Source organism: Pygocentrus nattereri, chromosome 23 (assembly GCF_015220715.1).
Source record: "Pygocentrus nattereri isolate fPygNat1 chromosome 23, fPygNat1.pri, whole genome shotgun sequence".
Taxonomy (NCBI): domain Eukaryota; kingdom Metazoa; phylum Chordata; class Actinopteri; order Characiformes; family Serrasalmidae; genus Pygocentrus; species Pygocentrus nattereri.
In genome coordinates, this window is record NC_051233.1 from 7970207 (window position 1) to 7993304 (window position 23098).

The window sequence follows — 23098 nt, forward strand, 5'->3', positions numbered from 1 at the left end:
ACCCAGTTTTTTAGGGGAGAATCGCAGTGAAATGATGAAAATTCGGTTTATTTCACGAATCAGAGGTGGAGTGATACCCGCTGCTGTAGTCTTTGAAAGAGAAAAGTTGGGTATTATCTTGATCCTCTCTGAAGAGGCTGAAGTTGGCTTCATATTAATCAGCTTTTTAATCAGCAAATCTCAGCTACATTTTATTTCTCCGCAACGTTTTGTGAAATCTAATCATTGTTTATTGAGACTGTAATTGTGAAGAATATGAGGAGCTGCCCTGCAGGATGGATCTAGAACGGTTCTGTGAGCAGAGTTTGTGCTGAGCGGCTGGTCAGCAGTGTTGGCGCCGTTTAAATCTGGCTAAACAAACTCAGACTCTCTGCTGTATTACACTACAGAGCAACGAAGGAGACCTGCTTACTGTCCTTTAACAAAATGTGGCCGCGAATTAATATATTGAGGCCACAAATTAGTGAACTAAGGCCATGATGTACTAAACTGAAGCTCCAAATATTATACTGAGGCCACAATTTCATATATTGAGACTGCAATTTTCTATAGACCACAAATGAATATACTGAGGCCACAATTTACTATATTGAAGTCACAAGTTAAAATACTGAAGCCCCAGTTTGACATATTGAGGCTAGAAATAAATGTACTAAGGTCATGATGTAATATATTGAGGCCATAATTTATTAAATTGAGGTCACTATTTAGTATATACAGGTCACAAATTAACACACTGAGGCCACAAAATATTATATTGAGACCACAATCTAATATATTTACTGTAGGCCAAGATTTAATATGCTGAGGCCACAATTTACTATACCGAGATCACAAATTAAAACACTGAAGCCATGATTTAATATATTGAGGCCACAACTTTGAGGCCATGAGTTATAAGAAACTTAATTTGTGGCTTCAGTATATTAATTCAGATCCCCAGTGTAGAAATTAGTGGTCTCAGTATATTAATTTGTGGCCACGTCTTATTAAAACAATAATCACCATGTCACCTTAGGGTCACCGTATGACGAAGAGTCGACTCCAAACATTTCGAATCTTAGAGTTATTGGCCAAGAGTCGACCCCGACTATCAAACGTATTGGAGGCGAAGCATCGATTCTTTTGGAATCGACTCCCCATCAATTTTCGGAGGGCTTTTGGACCCGGGAGGAGGAGCAGAGGGTTTAACGGGGTTATGGAGCAGCAGAGAAAATCACGGAGTGTCCCATTTCAGACCTGAATTCCGCTGATCTCCCGCTTTTCATCCATAAAGAAGCGCAGTCTGTTACTCTGTCTCACGATGTCCGTGGAGTCGTAGAGCTTCTCCTGCAGAGAATGGCCACTGCAGCTGCGGAGTCCGAGCAGGTCGAGGATGAAGAGCACTGGCTCTACGGGGGTAAACACAGCCTGTACACCCGAATAAACCACCCTGACACAACATCCACCTCTTTACGAAAGCACAGCCTTCCTTTACAACCTTAAAGGACATTAACACGTCGGAATGAGTAGCGCATCCCCGCGAAGCTGAAGTTAGCTTCTTGCTCAAATTTCCCGTTCCACCTTAAATGGTGCAGCAGTTACATTCATACATGTACTGGCGCTTGAATGGGGCGGCCTCACCGTTTAAGGTGGACCGGACAATTCGAATAGGAAGCCAACTTCACACCTCATTCAGGCACTGCTCTGCTGTAGATGCTTCAAACAAATATATACCTCCCCTTACCTGCAAGAAAAAATGTGTGTGTGTGTGTGTGTGTGTGTGTGTATATATATATTTTTTTTTTTTTAAAGAGAATTTAAAACGAGTTTATAAGAAGTTACTGCTTCTAAAATCAAAAACCAAAAAATGGTTTCTTCAGTGGTTCTTAGGTTTAGAAATAAAATTAAAAAAAACTTCGTTTAAAATGATAAGTTCTACACAGAACCATTTTCTTTACGTGGTTCTTGAAAGGGTTCTTCAGGTCGATGGAGAGTGTGTTCTGTATGGTTCTATATAGCACCAAAAAGGGTTCTTCTACTGTTGTAGCAGAACCCTTTTTGGTGCTGCATAGGGCCACATAGGTTACCACGCGTTCTCCATCCATCTGTAGAACTACTTCTCCACGCAGAGAACAACTTGCAAATGGTTCTATATAGAACTCGTGGTTCTAAATAGAACAGTTGCCTTTATGTGTAAGATACGGCGCAAAAAAAGACTATCTCCCGTAGTCTTCCAAATTGTATATTATGTAATGTTATGAACGCTAATATGCTAGTTCACGATTGGAACTATTTTTTGCTCCGCTGCTTGGTTTGAATGTTGTGGGTAGTGATGCGTTTCTGTGCGTCATCGGTCCTACTTTCCTCCGGCGGAGGAACACAGGGAGCTGAAGTTAGTGCTGCTGGAGAATTAGCATCATGCAAATAGATTAGCAAAAAAAGGCTATACCGAAAACCAAAACTTTTCAAAGAGTATGTTAAAGGGGAATCCAACAGATTTATCCAAATTTCTGAATAATTCACTGTTTGAGATGTAAACAGAGTTGTTCGGTATGGTTTGGTGTGAAATGGTTGATTGTAGCAACTCAGACTTCTTTACAGTGGTGGTGATAGGAACCAGGGGTTGCCATGACTACAACATAAATATAAACATTTTATTTACCATCCAAAACCACCAGTGAACCTACACTTGTCTTTCGAGTGTTTATATATGATGTTGACGATGGTAAAATAGTGGAAAATCTTAAATAATAATTTTCTTTGGCGACTATTTTGCCTCACTGTGCACTGCATGTACCCCTCCACCATGAATGGCTTAAAATAAACGGATTAACAATGAATTTTAGGCACTTTATCACAAAACGATGATAAAATAGTGTCTCAGATGTTAAGCAGCGTGTTTGTAACCATTTCATGCAATAATTTTCTATGAGCTTTTAGAGAAGGACGTCTGATTCCTGTCACCACCACTGTGAACAGTTCTGACTCTGTATGACTCTGTTTATAACTTAACGACATAAATATGTGGAAGTTTTGGAAAATTGGTGGATTACCACCTTAAAATATTGGCTTAAAACGATGGCTTCTGCACCCAAATAGGGCTCTAAATGTTAAGTAGAGAGTCCTGCTGCTAAAGGCTGATTATAAATGGCTTTTTATTTGACACATGAAGCACTGTTTCAGTGTAGAATTCCTTATTTCTTGACCATGACCTACATAGTTTCCTACATAAGGAGTAGGGAGCCATTTGAGATTCAGTCTATGAGATTTTGAAAGGAACAAAAATAAGAATTAAAATAAAAACCCATCGTTTGTAAAAATGCTAGACTATTCCTTTAGACACAGCTGTGTTTTGCACTTTTAAGAAATCATAAATTCAAACAATTCCATGACTGCATGAGATGATCAGGTTAGTTATGAGTTATTGATATGTTATTGCTATTATTTATTATCATATTATTATAAGCCTTTCTTTGTATTCCATCAGATGAAAACTCCAAGAATCAGCCAGTAAACAATGAAACGAGGTAAGGGATGTCTTGATCTGTTTTGTTCAATTTTAGTTATTATTTATTATATATAAAATAAATATTAAGATGGTCATTTTCCATTTGGCATATGGCCACAGTTAAAAATCACACTTTTTTTAAACGCTGTCACAATGAGTTTGTTATACTTGATTATGCAAATAAAATGTTATTCTCTCACAAAGAAACATTTGCTAAATCTACTGATTCACTCTGAGTTTCTGTTCATGAGACTGAAACCAATTGAAGTGCCTGCTTTGTCCTCCAGAGAGACAGACCCTGCTCCTGAGAGCAGCACCAGCACGGAGGAGAAAAATGACACAGAGCAGGTACTGACCAGAGCCGGTTTATGAGGAGCTTGGCCACGTCGTATTTCTGCTATTATATCAAAAACAGGACTGCAAAACAGAGGGTGCCTGAGAGCGAGTCCTCAAGAAATAGGAGTGAATGGAGCTAAATGGCTAAAGCTCGCCCAGAACTTTTCTACATACATGTGACTGAAACTGAAGGAGCTTTTTAAAATAAATACTTTATATGTAATATATTTCTATTTGATATTGTGCAAAAAATGAGAGCGTACTTTACTTGAATGTTATAATTATCAATTATTATTATTGCTTATTGAGCACATGAATAGGAGAGTAAAGATACACTGGATGCAAAATAAAAGTCTCAAATGTGGCTTTAAGGTGGTTTTTAATAGCAAATAACACCAAAGGTGTCTTTTTTTCCAGGCAGCTAAAAGTGCAGAGGATGAGGAAGAGGAGGATAGTGACAGCGATGATGAAGATGACGTCAAGGTCACCATTGGCAACATCAAGACGGGGGCTCCGGCTTACATGTGCGCTGCAGGTTTCCTGTCTCGGAACATTAGATCATCTAAACTCTGTACTGTTACTTAATAAGTCTATTTAAGTTTTATATAAACTGCATGAATCCTTTTTATTTTGAGCATAGGCCATTTTTACATCAAAGAAAAGTAAAATTATGTGTCACGTCATCATCCTGCTGATATACATTCATATTTTTTGAACACCATTTGAAAATGACAGTTGGTTTTGAGCTGGTAATTGATATTACTACGAGTGTTAGAAGATTTCTGTGACAGTGAAATGTAATTCTACTGTAATTTTGTTTGTATTTTTCACAGGGGGTCTGGAATGAATCTCAGCATTAAGCCAGTGCGAGGATATGGAGTGGCAGCTACAAGTAAGCAACCTTCAGCAACTTCTGAAAGAAATTAAAAGATATCTGAAAGATATTTATACCACAGTAATTAAATTTCCCCTGTGGCCTATTTGTATTATCAATATGCAAAAGTATTATAAAATCTGTGTGAAGATTTTATGGGAATGACTCATATTTCCAGCACAGAAGATACTCTGTTAGATCTCCTGTTGTTCTTATCTTTATAAAGCTGAGTTCTGTATTTCTTCATTGTTGCTGTGGAGCAGATAAACTTCAGTGTAAAGGTGTGGACATAGAGTCGCTGAGTGGCTTTAATGGACTGCATGCAGTTGAGGCGGAGGCTGATACATATGAAGACAAACCCTGGAGGAAGCCAGGTAATAAAATCACTGATTACACCAGGGTTTCTAACTTAAATCGCCCGGGGGGGGGGGGGGGGGGGGGGTACTAGCACAGGGGTGCAGGCAAAAGTATGAATTTTAACATAAGGTTTTAAATATAATGTTTTAAACTGATTTTTTTCTAATGTAAATTTTAACTGATTAACATTACACTAATATAAGTCAGTGTTTATTATCACTTGTTTTCTCACTACAAACCAGTTGTTACACACACACACACACACACACACATCTCACTGCTGTTGGAACAAAACCTTGTATCTCCATTTTTGTCATTTTTCAGTTTAACATAATTTGAAAATTTCTTTAAAATTGTGTGTAAGTAGTTTTTTGGTTCATTTAAATCAACTGAACTTACATTTAACTGTAGAATTACATGGGACTCTTGTTGTGATAGCATTGCTGTTACGTGCAAGCAGAATTCAGGTGCGTGCAGATACTGAAAAAGAGAGATTTAATCTCAAGTGGAGGAAAGTCAAGAAACAAAGTCAACCAGAAAGGCAACGTAGCAAAAGGGCAAAGACAGCGAATCGAGAATCTACTAGAAAAGCAAAGGTGAAAAATACACGAGAAGACAATCATAAACATTCGCTCAGTAGCTTACCAGGAAACACAAGGGGCCAAGACAGGGTTTAAATACAAACCAGGATAACAAGGGACAGGTGGAAACACAGGTGGAGACAGTCAGGGGTGCAGCCATGAAACAAGAGGGCAGGACTGAAAACCCAAACAGAAGCACATGGACAGGACTGGGAAGTAAACAACAGGAGCACATGGGGGAGTGGGAGGAGCCAAGCGTGACAATTGCGGTTCCTGCTAAACAGTAGTGATGTGTGTCAGAAGTGAAGTTTTTGTTTTTACTGGATTCATTTGATAATTCCATTCATTTCTTAACTGAAGGTGCTGAAAGTATCACTTTAAAAGCCATTTAAAACTGCATTTGAGCGGCAGCTCATATTATTTATTTAAAGACACATATTTGTCTGTGTGTAGGTGCTGATCTGTCTGACTATTTTAACTACGGTTTCAATGAAGAGACGTGGAAGGCGTACTGTGAGAAGCAGAGAAGGCTTCAGCTCGGACTGGACCCCTGCCTTCCTCCCAGTTTTGAGAACAAAATTACAGTACTGTTTAGAAATATTTAAGGCTGATATCATTTTGTCATCATTGTCATAAGAAAACCTTATAACATCCCTCATTTTTTAAGCATTACATTACATTGTGTGAGCATGTAATGATGAATGAATGAGCAGATATTTTAAAAAAGCAAACATTACATTAACAGCTGTTAATAATGTTTTCCTCGTCCCTTAAAGTTACTATCTAGGGGATACAGGGTTTTCGTATGACTGTACCAATAGTCATACGAACACTGGTTGGTGTAGTGTAGTGGTTAACACCTTTGCCTTCTACGCTGTAAGACTGGGGTTCAATCCCCAACCAGGGCAAGCACCCTACACTATACCAATAAGGGTCCTTGGGCAAGACTCCTAACACCACCTTGGCCTACCTGTGTAAAAAAATGATCAAATTGTAAGTCGCTCTGGATAAGAGTGTCAGCAAAATGCCATAAATGTAAATATTCAGTAATTTATAATTCATTACATTAAACGCAGTGTGCCAGACTGCCATAGTTGTGGTTGTGATGTCACAGCACTTCACAAGCTCCCTATTATTAGGTAACATTTGTCCACTTTAAGCAAGGTTGACAGACAATGTAGACTGTAATAAAAAATGCAGTCAACTGATTTGAAAATTAAATCTTTCAAGTTACGATTTCAATATTTTTATTAATAATCTAACAGCCCTAAACTACAGCTGTGATATATCCAATGTTTTTTTGCTTCTGGGTTAATAAAAATTCTTTTTTTTATGTGTCCTTCAGGTCCAGCAAGGCAGAACGGTCAGTTTGGAGAAGGAAGTTGAAAACTCTTCAGTCAAACTGGATTTCAAGACTGACTTTACTACCCAGGCCATAACAGCGTCCAGCAGGCTGAAAGCTGGACCTCCACCTAACAGGTGACGTATTCATTCCTTCAGAATATACAAAAAATGACAACTTCACATAAAAATATCCCATTACACAGAAATCTTAATTTCCACAAATATACACCTTGCAGGACAGGCCAATAGGATTAGATTTGTCATGTAAATATATAAGTTTGTGGACAGTGGACAGTGATCTGTTTTTTAAAGCCCAAATTGAGTGAATGCTAAAGAGGCTCAAAATGAAAAGTCAAAACATTTTTTTTAGCAACAGCTCTTGATTTTCTCAGCAGCTGAGAAAAAAACACCAGTTGAAGCTACTTTTTTTAACCATTTTTAGCCTAAGGTGATATTATACATGCCTTAGTAAAAAGGAAAAAAGACAACATTGGATAGTCCATGTGCCACAATGCACCTGCTCGCTTTTGTCTGACCAACCTCCTTTCTTTGTGTACAGGAAAATGGGCGGGACAATTGATGTGATTGGTGGACAGACGGGTGCCATTCGCAGAGTTGAGGGCCGAAGAAGAGAGATTCCAGAGCAGAATCCTATTCAGGTGAGTGTTAGAGATGTACCGCTAATTTTCTTTTTCAATATAATGCTGGCTTGTATTAAAGAGGGGTTGAACAATAAACATACTTTCAAGTTTCAAACAGTTGTAGATTGTGAGGTCAAATTTGGATTCATTAATAAAATTAACCCCAAAGTTCACCAACTACAGACGTTTGAATGTGGGTGTGTCCCTATTATAAGCCCCACCCCCTCCCTGCCCACTTTGCGCTGATAGGCTCTACCCAGATGTCTGGCTTCGATCATGAACAGCAGATCCCATTGAAGACGTTGAAAGAGAGACTGTTTCATGCGGAAATTTCAGCGATTTTGATAATGAAATCGCTGCACCCTTAAAAACTGTTGGAAACCAAAGGCATTGCTAACCATTTTGAAACCCATCTTGTGCAAAATTAAAGGCAGAAATCTTTTTAGAATTATAGATTAAAAATTAGTTTGAACACTTTCTGTAAACTTTCCGTACCTGTAAGAACACACGGCTATAAACGTTTATAAAAATTCATTGCACTTTATAGCAGTGTTTATAATGCTGTGGAAATTGTTAACATAATGCATTATATACTGTCAGAGACCAGGATTGTGTAGTAATACGTGTAACAGTGTTGCATAATCGGGATACAAAGTAAAGGTAAGTGTTTTCCGTTACAGTTACAAAAAAAAGGCCAGTAATCATATTACAGATAAAATATAAAAATAAAATGATTAGTAGTAAGGATTACATTCAAATCACATGCATGCAAAAGACGAGATTTGAAGAGTTTTGAATTGGCGGGGGGGAGGGGGCGCAAAGAAGAAGCCCCCTCACAAGCGTCATCTTTTATTCAGCCGCTCTACAGATGTAACGGGGAGCGAGGTTTCGAATGCATATGCGGAGATAAGAGACATTTATTGTGGGCAAATCCAAAATCAGGGTCATAACGGTCCAAAGTCAAATGGCCAACACGGATAGATTTAAAGTCAGACATGATAAACACGGAAATACCGAACCAACATATAAACACAACCAGAACAGTTCAAACAGCAAGACCAGAGGCGAACATAGGGCTTAAATAATAACAGGGTAAACGAGGAACAGGCGGGAACACAGGTGGAAACAATCAGGGGTGGAGTCACGAAATGAGGGGGCTGGACTAAAAAACCAAAACAAAGAACACACGGGCTAAACCAAAACACAACACGAACACATGGACAAGACTGGGAGGGGCCAATCGTGACAACAGAAATGTTGATGCGTTTTTATTTTTATGGCAGAGCTATGATCTGCAGTGTTTTTCTGAGAATATTTGAATAAATTTCAAATATAGCTTATTTTGATTGTTTCTAGTAAAACTACACCAAAGGAAATTTTACTCAGTGCTGTAAATTACCAGAAATTTAGTAATTACTTTCTTTTTGAACTGTGTTTCATAACAGTCTGAAGCACACAGTAATTGATATGCATCGTAATTAACTGAGTTAATTTTCTTTAGAAATTCTGCGAAGATTACATTGATGACATTAGTGGTTGAAATCTTCTTCTACGAAAGGGAACAACAAATAAAAAGAACATCACTTCAATAACAGCTACTAGCGGTGCTCTGTAGGCGACCCGGCCCGTCTGCAGTGACAGCAGAGGAGGATAAATTTCAGCTCCTCACTGCTGGGCTTTAGTTACATATAGGACATCATATGCTTTCAAAGAGGGAATGACAATTATTTATTATCACCCACTCCTAATTCTTCAGTGATATGACACTGAAGTCAGATATTCACCAGATGCTCATTCAAGCAGTCATTTGTTAATTAATTTTAATAACAACAAAACGTCACTAAAATATGTACATAGTTAACCAACAAATAATTTTTAATCTGAGAAATATTTAAAATTCTTGGAGTTATTTGCAAAAATAAAACATCAAAAATTCCAAAATATTTAGGTGGAGCTCAGCGATTGGTCTTTGCAAAAAAGCATGAGCGGCATAGCTGGGCCTATCTATCATAAATTTTGTGTTTATTTTGTGTGTGTGGTTATACAGTCAGGTGGAACTGGTCAGTTTGTTCTCTCTGCCTGCATTTGAAATGACCAGGCTGGTAAAATCTTCAAAAGCTTTTGTGTTCATTGAGTTTCAAAGGTTTGGACATGCCTGCTGTGCAGTAAAGCTCATTCAGTTAGAGTTAGAGCTCAACACAGACAATGCTGTTTCTGATGTAAATTCAGGTCTGATAAACTGATAAACTGTTCTCAGCCATCGTTCAGAATCCTGATCCGACAGCAGACATGACAGCAAAGGTTGAACCCTGTGGTATGATAATTAAAGGGTAAAGTTTAAGTTAGATAGATTTTTTTTCCGTTTTAAGGAATTGCTGCATTATTAAATTGTTCTCGACAACCATTTATTTCAATTTAGGCCATAAATATGCTTGAAAATTGAAATCTTGGACTGTAAAGAAACTCTTTTGACAACTTGCAGGTTCTGGGTGATCATGGCAACAAGTCACAGCCCCTGACTCCGCCTACAGCTCCACCTCCCCTCCCACCTATAGGGGTTCCACCACCACACTTTCTGCACCGCCCACCTCCGGTCTCTGGTATGCCCCCACCCCTGCAACCTCCAGGTAAAATATCCCACCAGTTCGGTAGTGCTGGGCTGTACTGATGATATTCAGTAGCATGATATTAAATACCAAGTGCTAAATATGATAACATTAGTAAGGTTAATGATCTCAGGCTTCCCGAGTGCTGCAACTCTAAAAGAATCTCTTACGTACCTGACAGAACTTGTTTAGATCGGACTGGATTTACTTATATATTTTAATATTAACAGACAGAAACCGTATTTATATACAGAAGACTTGTCATTGGGCTGCGTTTGCATAATGACAGCAATATCATTACGGTGTTAATATATATAATACAACAGTTCCGAACATGCAAGCTGATTGGTTGAGAAGCATTCTAGCTGTGCTGATCTTTTGCCATAACATCATGGGTTTTTCACAAACACTGTATCGCTCTGCTGAGACGCTGTTGCGACTTTGACAGCTGTAGAAGACGCTCAGGCCATTTGAACGTTTTTACTTCTTACTTTGCCACAAACAGAAAACAGACACTTTTAAGATAATTTACAATTTATAATTTACTGACAGCCGATTCGGTCAGACTCTGAATATGAGACGACACTAAATTCCCAAACCGTCGTCACCACTGAGCAGCTTTTCAGTCGGCAGCTCTGACAGAAGAACAGCTAAACAACCTGGACTCAGCCAGAAATGAACCAAACACCATTCGACAAACAAAATGGGCTATAAAATGCTTTACAGTCTGGCTGGAACAAAACAACATTAATATTGTTCAACTGAGCTAAACTTGATATTGCAGCAGTTTTATGGCTCAGTCTGATTTGGTCAGACTCTGAAGATCCAACTACATGTTCGACGAATGGTATTGGGTTCATTTCTGGCTGATTCCAGGTTGTTTAGCTGTTCTTCTGTCACAGCTACCGACTGAAAAGCTGCTCAGTGGCGATGACAGTTTGGGAATTTAGTGTAAGGAGCTGGAGAACGAACTGCCGGCAGTGCAGCGAGTGGGCGGAGCTTGTACTTTGACGTAGCATTGAGCTGTTCGTTAAGGAACTATGATTTGGTGGGAAGGAAATGCAAACATTAAAACATATTAAACACCATATTCACAGCCCAGTTTATTAATGTCTTTCTTTATTTATTTTACTGTTGTGTAAAAACAGTAGAACACTCGAGGAGTGTGTTTTCACGTATAACATCACAGTTGTAATGTTATTTCGCGATAGCACACTCCCTCTCATGTTCTGTTGCTTAAAAAAATACTTTCTGATGAAGCTTGTCTTGTGCTATAACTCTAATATAGCTTATTATATGTAAATTTGAGCAAATAAGACAAATTCATCATGATTATCCACACAAAATTATGAAATTACTAATGATTAATTACACAATTAAAAAGATGATTCTTTAAGGATTCTTTAGTAAAGAAAATGGTTCTATATTGAACCATGAACACACACGACCCTTTGCATGAATAAAGTCGCCCTTGCGTCATTGAATGGTTCCTCAGATTGATGGAGAGTGAGTTGTCTTGTTAAAAAGGATTCTTTACAGCACCAAAAAGGGTTACAGGCTTGACACTGTAGCAATAAAAGAACACTTTTGGTGCCATATAGAACCCTTTTCAAATAGCTTCTGCATAGAACCATCTACAGCACCTTCAGTTCATCAGTATGAAGAACCTTTTCACAATACAAAGAACCTTTTAATCATGCAAAGTGTTCTTTGATTGTTCATGGTTCTAAATAGAACCATTTTCTTTACTAAAGAACTGTTAAAGAACCTTCATTTTTAAAAGTGCGTTATAATCATTGCACAGCATACATTTTTTAAATACGTTCTTGCTATTATCTGTATGTAAAGTGAAAGACAAGTGGAATCTCTACAGAGGCTTGTGACTAATGCTAGCTGTCTTATCATCTTTACATGCAGTCGCAAAAGTTTAGAAATTAAATTGTTGACTTTGTAAGTGAAAATATGTGTAGAGGACAAACAAAAAAAATCAAACATTAATTGTGTATTAAAATTGCAGAAGTGTGTGTGTAGAGGATGTGTTCACTTATTCACACTTCAACAAAATGTGTCATTGAAGGTGCACAAACTTTTGCTCACAGTATTAGATCATATAGTTTGATATATAATTAGATATATAATTAGATAAATAATAATCAACCCAAAATATTTAAAGTTTCCATTTATTTAGTGAATAATACGTGGGATTCCAATGCAACATACACTATTATAGTGTGATGATGACGATGATGATGATGATGATGATGACGATGTCTCCTCCACAGGTATTCCTCCACCTGCCCTTCCAGGTGAGCATCCAGAACAAAATAACAGTGAAAAGGTGAAAAATGAATGACTGTTCTCAGTGAAAGTGAATGCCGTCTGCCTTAGAGAGATGATTTTAACTGCAGCTGATCAGACGTATTGGCGGAAATGCTTGCATGACTGTCTATTTGATGTATGTGATACACATTGTGTGTTATTTGTGTTTCTTTACCAATGCAGAACTTCAGGCCCAGATTAGATATGAGGGGCAACATCGCCCATAATGTTTAATTGCACAGAGCCTAGAGGTTTGAGATGAAAATCAAGCTGTTTTGTTTTTTCATCTGCAGGTATATTCCCGCCGCCTCTCGTCCCTCCACCAAATCTAATGATGCCGCCTGTGAACAGGTCAGAGACTGCGCACATAATAATAATAATAATAATAATAATCTGTGTTTAAACAGCACTTTTAATCTCAGTTACATATGTCATAGTGCAATACACAGCAACAAATTTTGTTGAGATTACTATATTAAAAAATAAAACATAGTATAAAATGTGCCATATTTTTTACAGGTCACATTTTTTTCCCCACAAAATGTTAAATTAATCAAATAAAGAGTAATTGTGTATTAAAATGTGCAGAAGTGTGTTCTCTGTAAAGGATGTGTTCACACTTAGAAAATCAACAAAACTTTGTTTGACCAGGGGCACCCAAACATTTGCGTACAGCTGTAGATCAGATAATTTGAAAAATAATAATTATCAACTGAAAACAATAATTATTTTTATTTATTTATTTTGTGAATAATATTTTAGATCCTGGTATACTGTATCCTCTTAGACAGTGATGATGATGATGATGATGATGATGATGATGATCAAGTATTGACTGTGAATTATTCAGTCCAACATTTATTCAGTCCATTATTCAGTCCAACAAATAAGTGATTTGTTATTAAGTAACTTTCATTAACTTTTAAGCATCTACTATAAAATATTCAGTATCTACTATACATTATTTGGTACTGTAATTTATTCAGTAATGTCCATAAATTGTTAAGTATCTTCCGTGAACCATCTAAAATAATTTATTCAGTAAAATGTATCAACAATCCAGTTTTGAGTTATTCAGGGTCTACTGTGAAAATGTAAAAAATTTTTGAGACCCACATTCAGGGTCTTACAGTTTATGCAGTTAAAGCAAGTAATAAATGATCTGTTATTGTTTTGCTACATATTAAAAATAAAGTAATTTTTAGTGATAAAGCTTTTTTGAGGAATAATTTTTCATTTTTATTTAAGGCAAGAATGATCCTAATTGTACATTTGCTTAACTCCCTTTCCCCAAACAGTCGATGTCCGTCCTCAGGCTATGCTAACAGAGCGCCTCCTCCTTTTGGATACAGCAGTGGAGGTAATGATTATATGCTGAGTTTTTCATTGATACTTTTAAAGGAAGTAAAAAAATCTTGTGCTGACATCACATGAATAAAGAATAAAATGGACACTCTTTGGCTTTAGACCCATGGTAGGGCTTTTAACATATCGCTGTTGTCAGAAGAAAACCTTGTGTCTCCATTTTTGACGTTTTTGACATAATTTAAAAATGCCTGTGGTCATATATATTATATGTAAATTTCATGATAAATGGACCAACAGAAATTACCCAAAATTATTTGGAAAATGTCTGGTTCCATTGACTTACATTAAAAGTAAAGTAGGTTTTTTTCCTTCTCCTGTAAACTTGTCATTTTGGAGATACAAGGTTTTCTTCCAACAGCAGCACAAGATATTGTAATGCAGGGGAGTGAGGAGGCTGACGCATACGCTGAGATAAGCGACTTTTATTGAGGGCAAATCCAGGGTTGTAGTCCAGTCTAGCGTCATTGAGCCAACATGGATTGATCGGGGGGCAGACATGACAAATAAACAAGAATCAAACAATCTGAGAATACATACAGCCAACAAACAAACATCAAACAAAGACCAACAAAAACTAGGGGCAAACACAGGGCTTAAATAATCACAAGGATGACGAGGCACAGGGGCGGAGTCACTAAACAAGGGGGCTGGACCAAAAAAACAAAACAAAGAAAACACGTGGACTATCAAAAGGTAAACAAAAAGCACATGGGGGAATGGGAGGAGCCAAGCGTGACAGATATTAGGGGGCCATATTATTGGAAACTCAATTTTCCTCTTTTCAAATCAAATAGTTCAATGTAGAATGTAAATATTGGTAACGTTTCAAAACATACCATCCATACAGTCCATATATGGAAACTCAGCTGCAAAAACAGCCTGTTTTGGATTTACTGTTTTTGTGATGTCACAAAACCTCAACGCATTTACATATATATGCCTATTCAGCTTATAGCAGTTAAGCTCCACCCACTCACGCTCCAGCTATATGGGGTGTTTCAGACTGGAAGCTTCTTGAATGAACCACAATACAGGGCAACCAATCAGAACAGAGCTCATATATCAGTCTTAAAGGCACAGTAACAAAAACAGCCTATTCAATTAAAATCACATGAACGTGCTAAGTGTAACTCAGTGGAAAAAAGGGGGGGAATGGATAGTGATATAATAAAAAAAGATGCTCATTTGTATTGAAAACAGTTTGAAAAGCTAAACATCCCCGAACTTTTGATGTGTGGTGTGATCCATGAGCTGAATCAGCAGAAATACGTCAGCTTCTTCGCATTTCGAATATATATCACAAAGGCCTCAGCGGGGTCGGGTCATTGCAGTGCTTATTTTCTTTTTCGCAGAGCCGAACTTCATCAGCTATCCTCCGGTCTCTTCCTCACACATGCAGTGGGGTGGAGTGATGGAGAAGAATGCAGGAGGAGGAGGAGGACACTGGGAGCATTCCCGACGAGAACGAGAGAGAGAGAGAGAAAGAGAGATGGACAGAGAAAGAGAGACAGAAAGGATGGAGCGAACGTCCGTCACAAATGAGTATATGTGAGTGTAACTGGTCAAGAACATTCTTCCCCAATCTGTTCATATCCATATGGAAATCTGATCTATGGCAATGTATGAATCAAATATATAACGTTAATTAGCAATATGAACTTCCCTTACACCCGACTTATATTTGGTCATATATGGACATACGTGTGACTTGAATGCCAACTTATTTGAACTTATTGAAATTTTTCAAATATGGGACACATTTCAGTTACAAACATATATGTGTAGCATGTGTATTTAAAAAGATATGATAGAAAATGTTACTCATATATGGATACAATATATTGCTTATATGTGCTAGCTTCATATTATATACAGTTTTTTGTATTTCATTTCGATTTTATGCTTTTAAAAATCTGTCGGGCTTTGTGTCAGGCATGTAGCAGATAGACAGTATATGTATGATCCATATTTTATGCCTTTATGCATAAAATTCAGCCACCTGTCAGCCATAAACACCGATCAGGCACAACATTATGACCATCTCCTTAATTCTACGCTCATTGTCCATTTTATCAGCTCCACATACTGTATAGGTGCACTTTGTAGTTCTATAGTTACGGACTGTAGTCCATCTGTTTCTCTGATACTTTGTTAGCCCCCTTTTACCCTGTTCTTCAGTGGTCAGGACCCCCACAGACCCTCACAGAGCAGCTACTATTTGGATGGTGCATCATTCTCAGACATGCAGTAACACTCATATGGTTGTGGTGTGTTAGTGTGTGTTGTGCTGGTACGAGTGGGTCAGACACAGCAGAGCTGCTGGAGCTTTTAAACACTGTGTCCACTCCTCAGTCCACCTTTTAAATGTAAAGTCAGAGACGACAGCTCATCTGCTGCTGCAGTTTGTGTTGGTCATCCTATAGTCCTTCATCAGTGGTCACAGGACGCTGTTGGCTGGATATTTTTGGTTGGTGGACTATTCTCAGTCCAGCAGTGACACTGAGGTGTTTAAAATCTCCAGCAGCACTGCTGTGTCTAATCCACTCAGACCAGCACAACACACACTAACACACAACAACCATATGAGTGTTACTGCATGTCTGAGAATGATGCACCAGCCAAATAGTACTTGATCTGTGAGGGTCCATGGGGGTCCTGAGCACTGAAGAACAGGGTAAAAGGGGCAGAGAAACAGATGGACTACAGTCTGTAACTGTAGAACTACAAAGTGCAGCTATACAGTATGTGGAGCTGATAAAATGGACAATGAGCGTAGAAACAAGGAGGTGGTCATCATGTTATGCCTGATCGGTATATACATGATCCATATATTATGCATTTATATCCAGTATTTGATACTTACATATACAGTATGTACACTATGTATATGGTCATATTTTTAAATATATGCCTAACCTTTTTATGATTTATTTGCCTCTATCTATCAAAATCTATAAATTATGCTTATAACAGATTGCTTGCTGTTTCTGGGACAGTGCTCTGTTTTCAAACATACACAGACTGAGAGAAACAAAAGAAATCAGAGTAAGGGTTCACATGCACTGAAACACCCCGTTACCGAGCTCAAATCCACTTTTCTGTATCAAATTTCTTAATCTAAAAGAGTTATAGACTTTAATCTAATCTAAGAAACCAGACCACTTAATAATCAGATAACTGCATTATTAATGCACTCATTGTCAGAGTATGTGAAAGAGTAGCTCACTGAGAGTGAAGCTAACAAAGAGCTCTGTTATTCCCCCTCGCGCTGCTACTGCTGAATGGATCACAGTGAGGAGGAGCGCTATCGCTATTACGCTCGCGAGAGCGAGAGAGAGTACGAGCGCTTCCATCACCCTCGCGACAGCAGCCGGGGGAGAGAGGAGCACACCGGGAGAGAGAGACGACACAGAGAGAAGGACGAGAGCGGGAAACACAAGTCTTCCAAACGGTGAGAAAAAAGATCGTTTGGCATTATAGCTACTGAGTACTGATTGGTTGGCATTACTGCTGCTGAATACTGACTGGTTGGCATTACTGCTGCTGAATACTGACTGGTTGGCATAACTGCTGCTGAATACTGACTGGTTGGCATTACTGCTGCTGAATACTGACTGGTTGGCATTACTGCTGTGGAGTACTGACTGGTTGGCATAACTGCTGCTGAATACTGACTGGTTGGCATTACTGCTGCTGAATACTGACTGGTTGGCATTACTGCTGTGGAGTACTGATTGGTTGGCATTACTGCTGCTGAATACTAATTGATTGGCATTACCGCTGCCAAGTACTGATTGGCTGGCATTACTGCTTCTGAGCACTGATTGGTTGGCAATATTGCTGCTGAATACTGATTGTTTGACATTACCACTGTTGAATACTGATTCGCTGGCATTACAGCTGCTGAGTATTGATTAATTGGTGAGCTGATCAACTCAAGCAGTTTGTGTTAACCTCTTGAATGTACAAGGGCAGGAAATTAATGTATTCTTCTATAGAAAAATGTTTAAGCATTTAGAAACTATTATTTTGCTTCAATGCTCCATGTTAACCCATTCATTTCGAGAGCGCCCTCTAGTGTTTGACAAACTCAGAAGACATTACTGATGTGGCAGTTTCTCCTCTCGACACATTCTCTAATAACTTTATACCATGCAGTGTCAAAAACCACAAAAGTGGTGGTTTCTTTATTTGTTGGTTGGTTTTATTTGTTATTTTATGGTGCTTCTTAACATCTGGCCAGATACAACTGATAAAAACTATTTTAAATTAGCATTTTATGCTAATTTTAGGTCATTTACAGGTCTGTTGATGTTGTTTAGCCATGGCCACTACCCTTGACAAATAAATTAGCAAAAAAATAAATAAAACAAGCGTATTTGAGATCACTGAACAACAGTGCTAATCTAGCGACTGTAAACTTCTATTACAAGTTGCCCACAGTAACCTCATAGCTCCAGTAACTACAACAGTAAACCTCAGACATCAAACATGCGATCGACTACATTGAGGAAGAGGCAGAAATTTCATAAATGAGATTTTCTTTACTACTTCATGTCAGGAACGGAATCTTTTGATGTTGTTGATTAACGTCAGCCGTGTCCTGATCCACACGCTGTAAAATAACCAGACTTCTTTTCTCGTCTGCAGCAAACAGCACGACGACGACGGAGACGGCCACCGCAGACACAAACACAAAAAGAACAAACGCAGCAAAGAAGAGAGAGCAGCGGAGGACGCAGGTGGACCAGGAGACGAACACGAACACAAGGACTAAATACACCACCAGCAAAGGCTGATACTTAGAAGTTGTAGTGAACCAAGCCTGCTGCAGTTTTATATGGAGTATTTCTGACTGATGTCTGACAGATTTCCTTCACTTTTATCAGTTTAAGAATGATTTCAGATGATTTCTCTCCATCTCAAACAGATAAATTGTGTGGAAAGTGCAGATTCTAATCTTTCAGTCCAAATCTCATTAGTGTCTGTAAGTAGAAGAGAGTACTATAGTACCATCTTGTTTCTGAAACTTTTTGACTTTAAAACAAATACTAAATAATACTATAATAATAATACAACTATATTACAAATTTTTCAATTGCATAATTGCATTTAAATAGAGCAAACCAACACTGATTATTCTCAGGATTCTTCCTTCCTTCAGGAATCGGCGTTGGTAATGACAGATAATCTAAAGATACACGTGTTTAAAAGTTTACATATTTTTATTTGATTGACATTCTGTATTAACCAGTTCAAGTCAGCGCTTTTTTCTGATTTCTTTGGAAAAAAAACAAAAACATGGCACTAATATTAGTGATGCACCAAAATGAAAGTCCTTGGCCGAAACTGAAATTTAAGACACGCTTATTGGAAAAAACTATTTGATAAATTCAACATACTATTGAAAATGGACATATTAAAATTACTACAGTATGTAGACTACATGTGCCAATCCAACCTCCTCAGCAACAGAGAATGGTTGTCCATTTAAGGCATTGAATTCCATTATTTTTCTGGTATTCTTCACACTTCGGCTGTCGTTTGTGAATTTTTTCATTTCAATGGTTGTGTCTGCAGATTTGGTGGCACAGTGGATAGCACTGTCACCTCACATGACATGAAAGTGTAATACAAATAAGCAATTGGAGTTAAAAAAGAAATCATGGAATCAATTTATAGACCAAAATGTATTCTAAATGTTTGACTCATCAAAGTAGCCAACTTTGGCAGATATAACAGCTGAACACACTCATTGCATTGTTTCTACAATAGAAATCAAATGTTCTTCAGAAAGTTCTTCCCAAATCTGTTGCATACGTTCCCATAAATAAATTTCACTCTTCTGTCCAGTTCATCCCAAACCAGCTGGATGGGGTTTAAGTCTGGAGATTGGCCACTCCATGTTTTCAAGTTGACCATCTTGTTCTTTTTTCCTGAGGTAGTTCTGGCATAGCTTGGACTTATGTTTTGGGTCATTATTTTGTTGTAGGATGAGCCCCTGGCCAACTAGGCACATACCCGAGGGTATTGCATGGCTCTGCAGAATGCTGTGGTTACCGTTTTGGTTCAGGGTGCCTCTCACTCTGTACAAGTCACCGACCCTGGATCCAGCAAAACAGCCCCAGACCATCACACTTCCTCCTCCATGTTTCACAGTTGATGTCACACACTGTGGAACCATCCTTTCGCCTACTCGATGGCGTACAAAGATCTTGCGTGATGAACCGAAGATTTCAAATTTTGATTCATCAGTCCATAATACCTTCTTCCAGTCTTCAGTAGTCCAATGGTGGTGTTTCATTTCAAGCTATTCATTGGAGTTGAACAACTTGAATTGCAATAAATAACTGTTCTAAAACTTTTGACCGGTAGTGTATATGTCTGTGTCTGACCTGTGATGTACAGGCAACCTGTCATGGGTGTATGCTGCCTTCTGCCCAATGACAGCAGGGATAGGCTCCAGCTCTCCCTGCAACCTAGAAGGATAAGCGGCTTAGAAAATGTGTGTGTCTGCAGATTGCGTCAGCGTGCTTACAGAGAGTCTCCATTTTTCTTCTTTCTGCTCCCTCTTGAAACGTAGAATGATCAGTGATTGCAGATCTCATCTGATGGCTGAAATTTTCACTATTGATCTGCTGTTGTACCGCTAAGGCAACAAGGATCATCTGATAGTGTGTTTGATCTACGGTGATGCCACAGCCATCTGTAACCTGGAGATAATAATTCTCCTCGCTCTTTCCAGGTGGGTAGTATGGTCCTCCCACCTGGTTGGGCTTCACGTATCTCAGAGGATGCTCTTGCTAGTCACCCGACCACTTGAGGTTTGGTGGGGCATGACGATTTGCTAGTGGGGCATTACCCCACTAAATGACCCCCTGTCTCCGGAGTTGGGATGGTGTACTATCTGCAAATTCAAATCATAATAAAATATCTCCTCTTCTACTTATAAACAATTGTGGTATGAATTCTGCGCTCCACACAATTTCTTAGTTGTTGAGGTTTGCAAATAATTCTTATAAAATTACAACATGCTGGCCATAACTACACCTTCTAGGTGTTATTATTGTTTTAGAGTTATATTTGAACGTAGAGAAATGTTTTTGTACGTCTAGAATCAACAATGACAGTTACTGATGTCGGTAATTTAGAGAGTTAGCGCTGAGAATGACTGTGAAAACCAATATTGTTCTAAAGCAATGTTTTAGTATAGAGCTTTTTTAGACTTTTCCTTGGGCATTCTAGTTTTGTTGACGTCTTCCCAAGCTCTCTGTCTGTGACTTTTTTTACTCATAACAAGTGTCGACAGACTGTTTATTGTAATTGTATATTGACACGTTTTTCAAATCTCACTTAGTCAAATGAGAGACTTTAAATGAAAGGCTTAATGGTGGCTGCTATTATTGTTTTTAGCTATATGACGAACATTTTGGCCATTTTTATAGCTATACAACATCAGCTAAAGCAGATAAGCATGTCTGTTAGAGATAATTGCGGTATGCGATTTGCACGATGCTAACTGCTAATTCCATTACTTGTTCATTACATTAGCCTCGTAGCTCTAGTGAAAAGCAAAATAGGCAAACTTCAGACTTTAGAAATATCTTGGCTTGACTACATTTAGGGTAAAACTGTGTGAGTTTGATGTTTTGCTGATCTATTCCGTTAATTTTACACTCCAAACTGTAGCACTGTTTACTGAAAACTGCTGTTACACACTGATCTGATATAGATCAAACATTTATGTATGTTTTTTGTAATATTGTGTCCTAATTTGTGTTATACATGTAACAGGGAGCACTGTCAGTTCTACATTGTCCATGTCATATTAAAACTTCCAATTTCCACACAGTTTACTGTGTGAGATGTAAACAGAGTCATTCAGAGTGGTTTGGTGTGAAATGGTTTAGATGTCTTTACAGTGGTGGTGATAGGAACCAAGGGTCGCCATGACTACAACACAAATGTAAACATTTTATTTACCATCCAAAACCACCAGTGAACCTACACATACTGGAAAATGTGAAAAAATGTATTTTTTCCTTGGGGACTGTTTTGCCTCACAACACCCAGCAAATACTTGAATGAGTAGAAAAATGTTTTTGGCCAAAACTGTGATAAATATTCATAACCATTTCATGTAATAACTTTCTGTAAGGGAGACTTTTAGAGGTGGATGTTTGGTTCCTACCTGGGAACAATTCTGACTCTGTAAGTTTCTCTAGAACAGAGCGTTTCACACCAAACCACTCTGAACGACTCTGTCTACATCTTAGCTCTTCAATTATGCACACATTTTTAAAAACTGATCAAATTATCATTTAATTTATGTAAATGTAGCCCATTTCTGTTGGTTAATTCATCATGATATGTTCATGTAATTTAAAGGGCAGCTGGTGTTTTCAAAAAGGGTAAAAAAAGTTTTGATATGACTGTGACAGTATGTTACTTTCATGATGGTTACTTACAGTAATCTTCCTATGTAGCATTATATAATGTGTGTTATGTACATATATTGGCTTTTTCTTTGTATTCACTTAAACCTAGAAATAGCATTATCTATAGGCTTTAACATTTAGAATATTGCTCAGTATGTTTTAAAATCCCCCAAAATAAGCTTACTATTTTTGTGTCCTCTTTATTATTGTATTGCACTAGTTCTTGCTTGGCCCTAAAGCCATAGCCAAGTTTTAAAACTTTCTAGTGAGAAATTGTACTAATGCACTGAATTTGGTTTATTTCTGAGGCACATTTACTGCTATTATTACATAATAATATGAAGATATCGGAAGGGACAGGAGGGACCAAATGTATTTGTGAGAACTTATTTAAAGATGCAAAGTAAAATATAAAGTCAAATATGGTGTTTTCTACATGAAAATTGTTTAGTGTCACCAGTTATTGACTGAGGCAAGAAGGACAACACCAGCGTTTTATGTTGTCGCTTCATTCCAAAATGTATATGTCGAAGACTGACCTTCATTTATTTAACATGTGTTGTGGAAAACTGAATATTCCTAAAGAAAATGGAATAAGACTTTGATCTAACAGACCAGCCAACCTTGGGAAAATATTTAGCGTAGCACAATAGGGTAATGCTTTAAAAAATAAAATAAAAAATCTTAATTATAAAATAAAATAAAAAATCATGGAAAAAAAAACTCGCCACCATAGCATCAAGT

General features: G+C 37.9%; 1 protein-coding gene across 1 annotated transcript; it reads left to right on the plus strand.

The window, feature by feature from the left end:
• The first annotated feature begins 1112 nt into the window (after positions 1-1112).
• Positions 1113-21896, plus strand: LOC108430427 (pre-mRNA 3'-end-processing factor FIP1-like). The gene is made up of 16 exons (XM_017702905.2): positions 1113-1399; positions 3470-3509; positions 3778-3838; positions 4244-4350; positions 4660-4718; positions 4964-5074; positions 6092-6222; positions 6984-7117; positions 7542-7641; positions 10106-10250; positions 12512-12535; positions 12842-12899; positions 13847-13908; positions 15269-15464; positions 17209-17367; positions 18567-21896. The coding sequence occupies exons 1-16, from the start codon at positions 1339-1341 to the stop codon at positions 18691-18693; spliced, it is 1575 nt and encodes a 524-aa protein (XP_017558394.1). The 5' UTR covers positions 1113-1338; the 3' UTR covers positions 18694-21896.
• The last annotated feature ends 1202 nt before the right edge of the window (positions 21897-23098 follow it).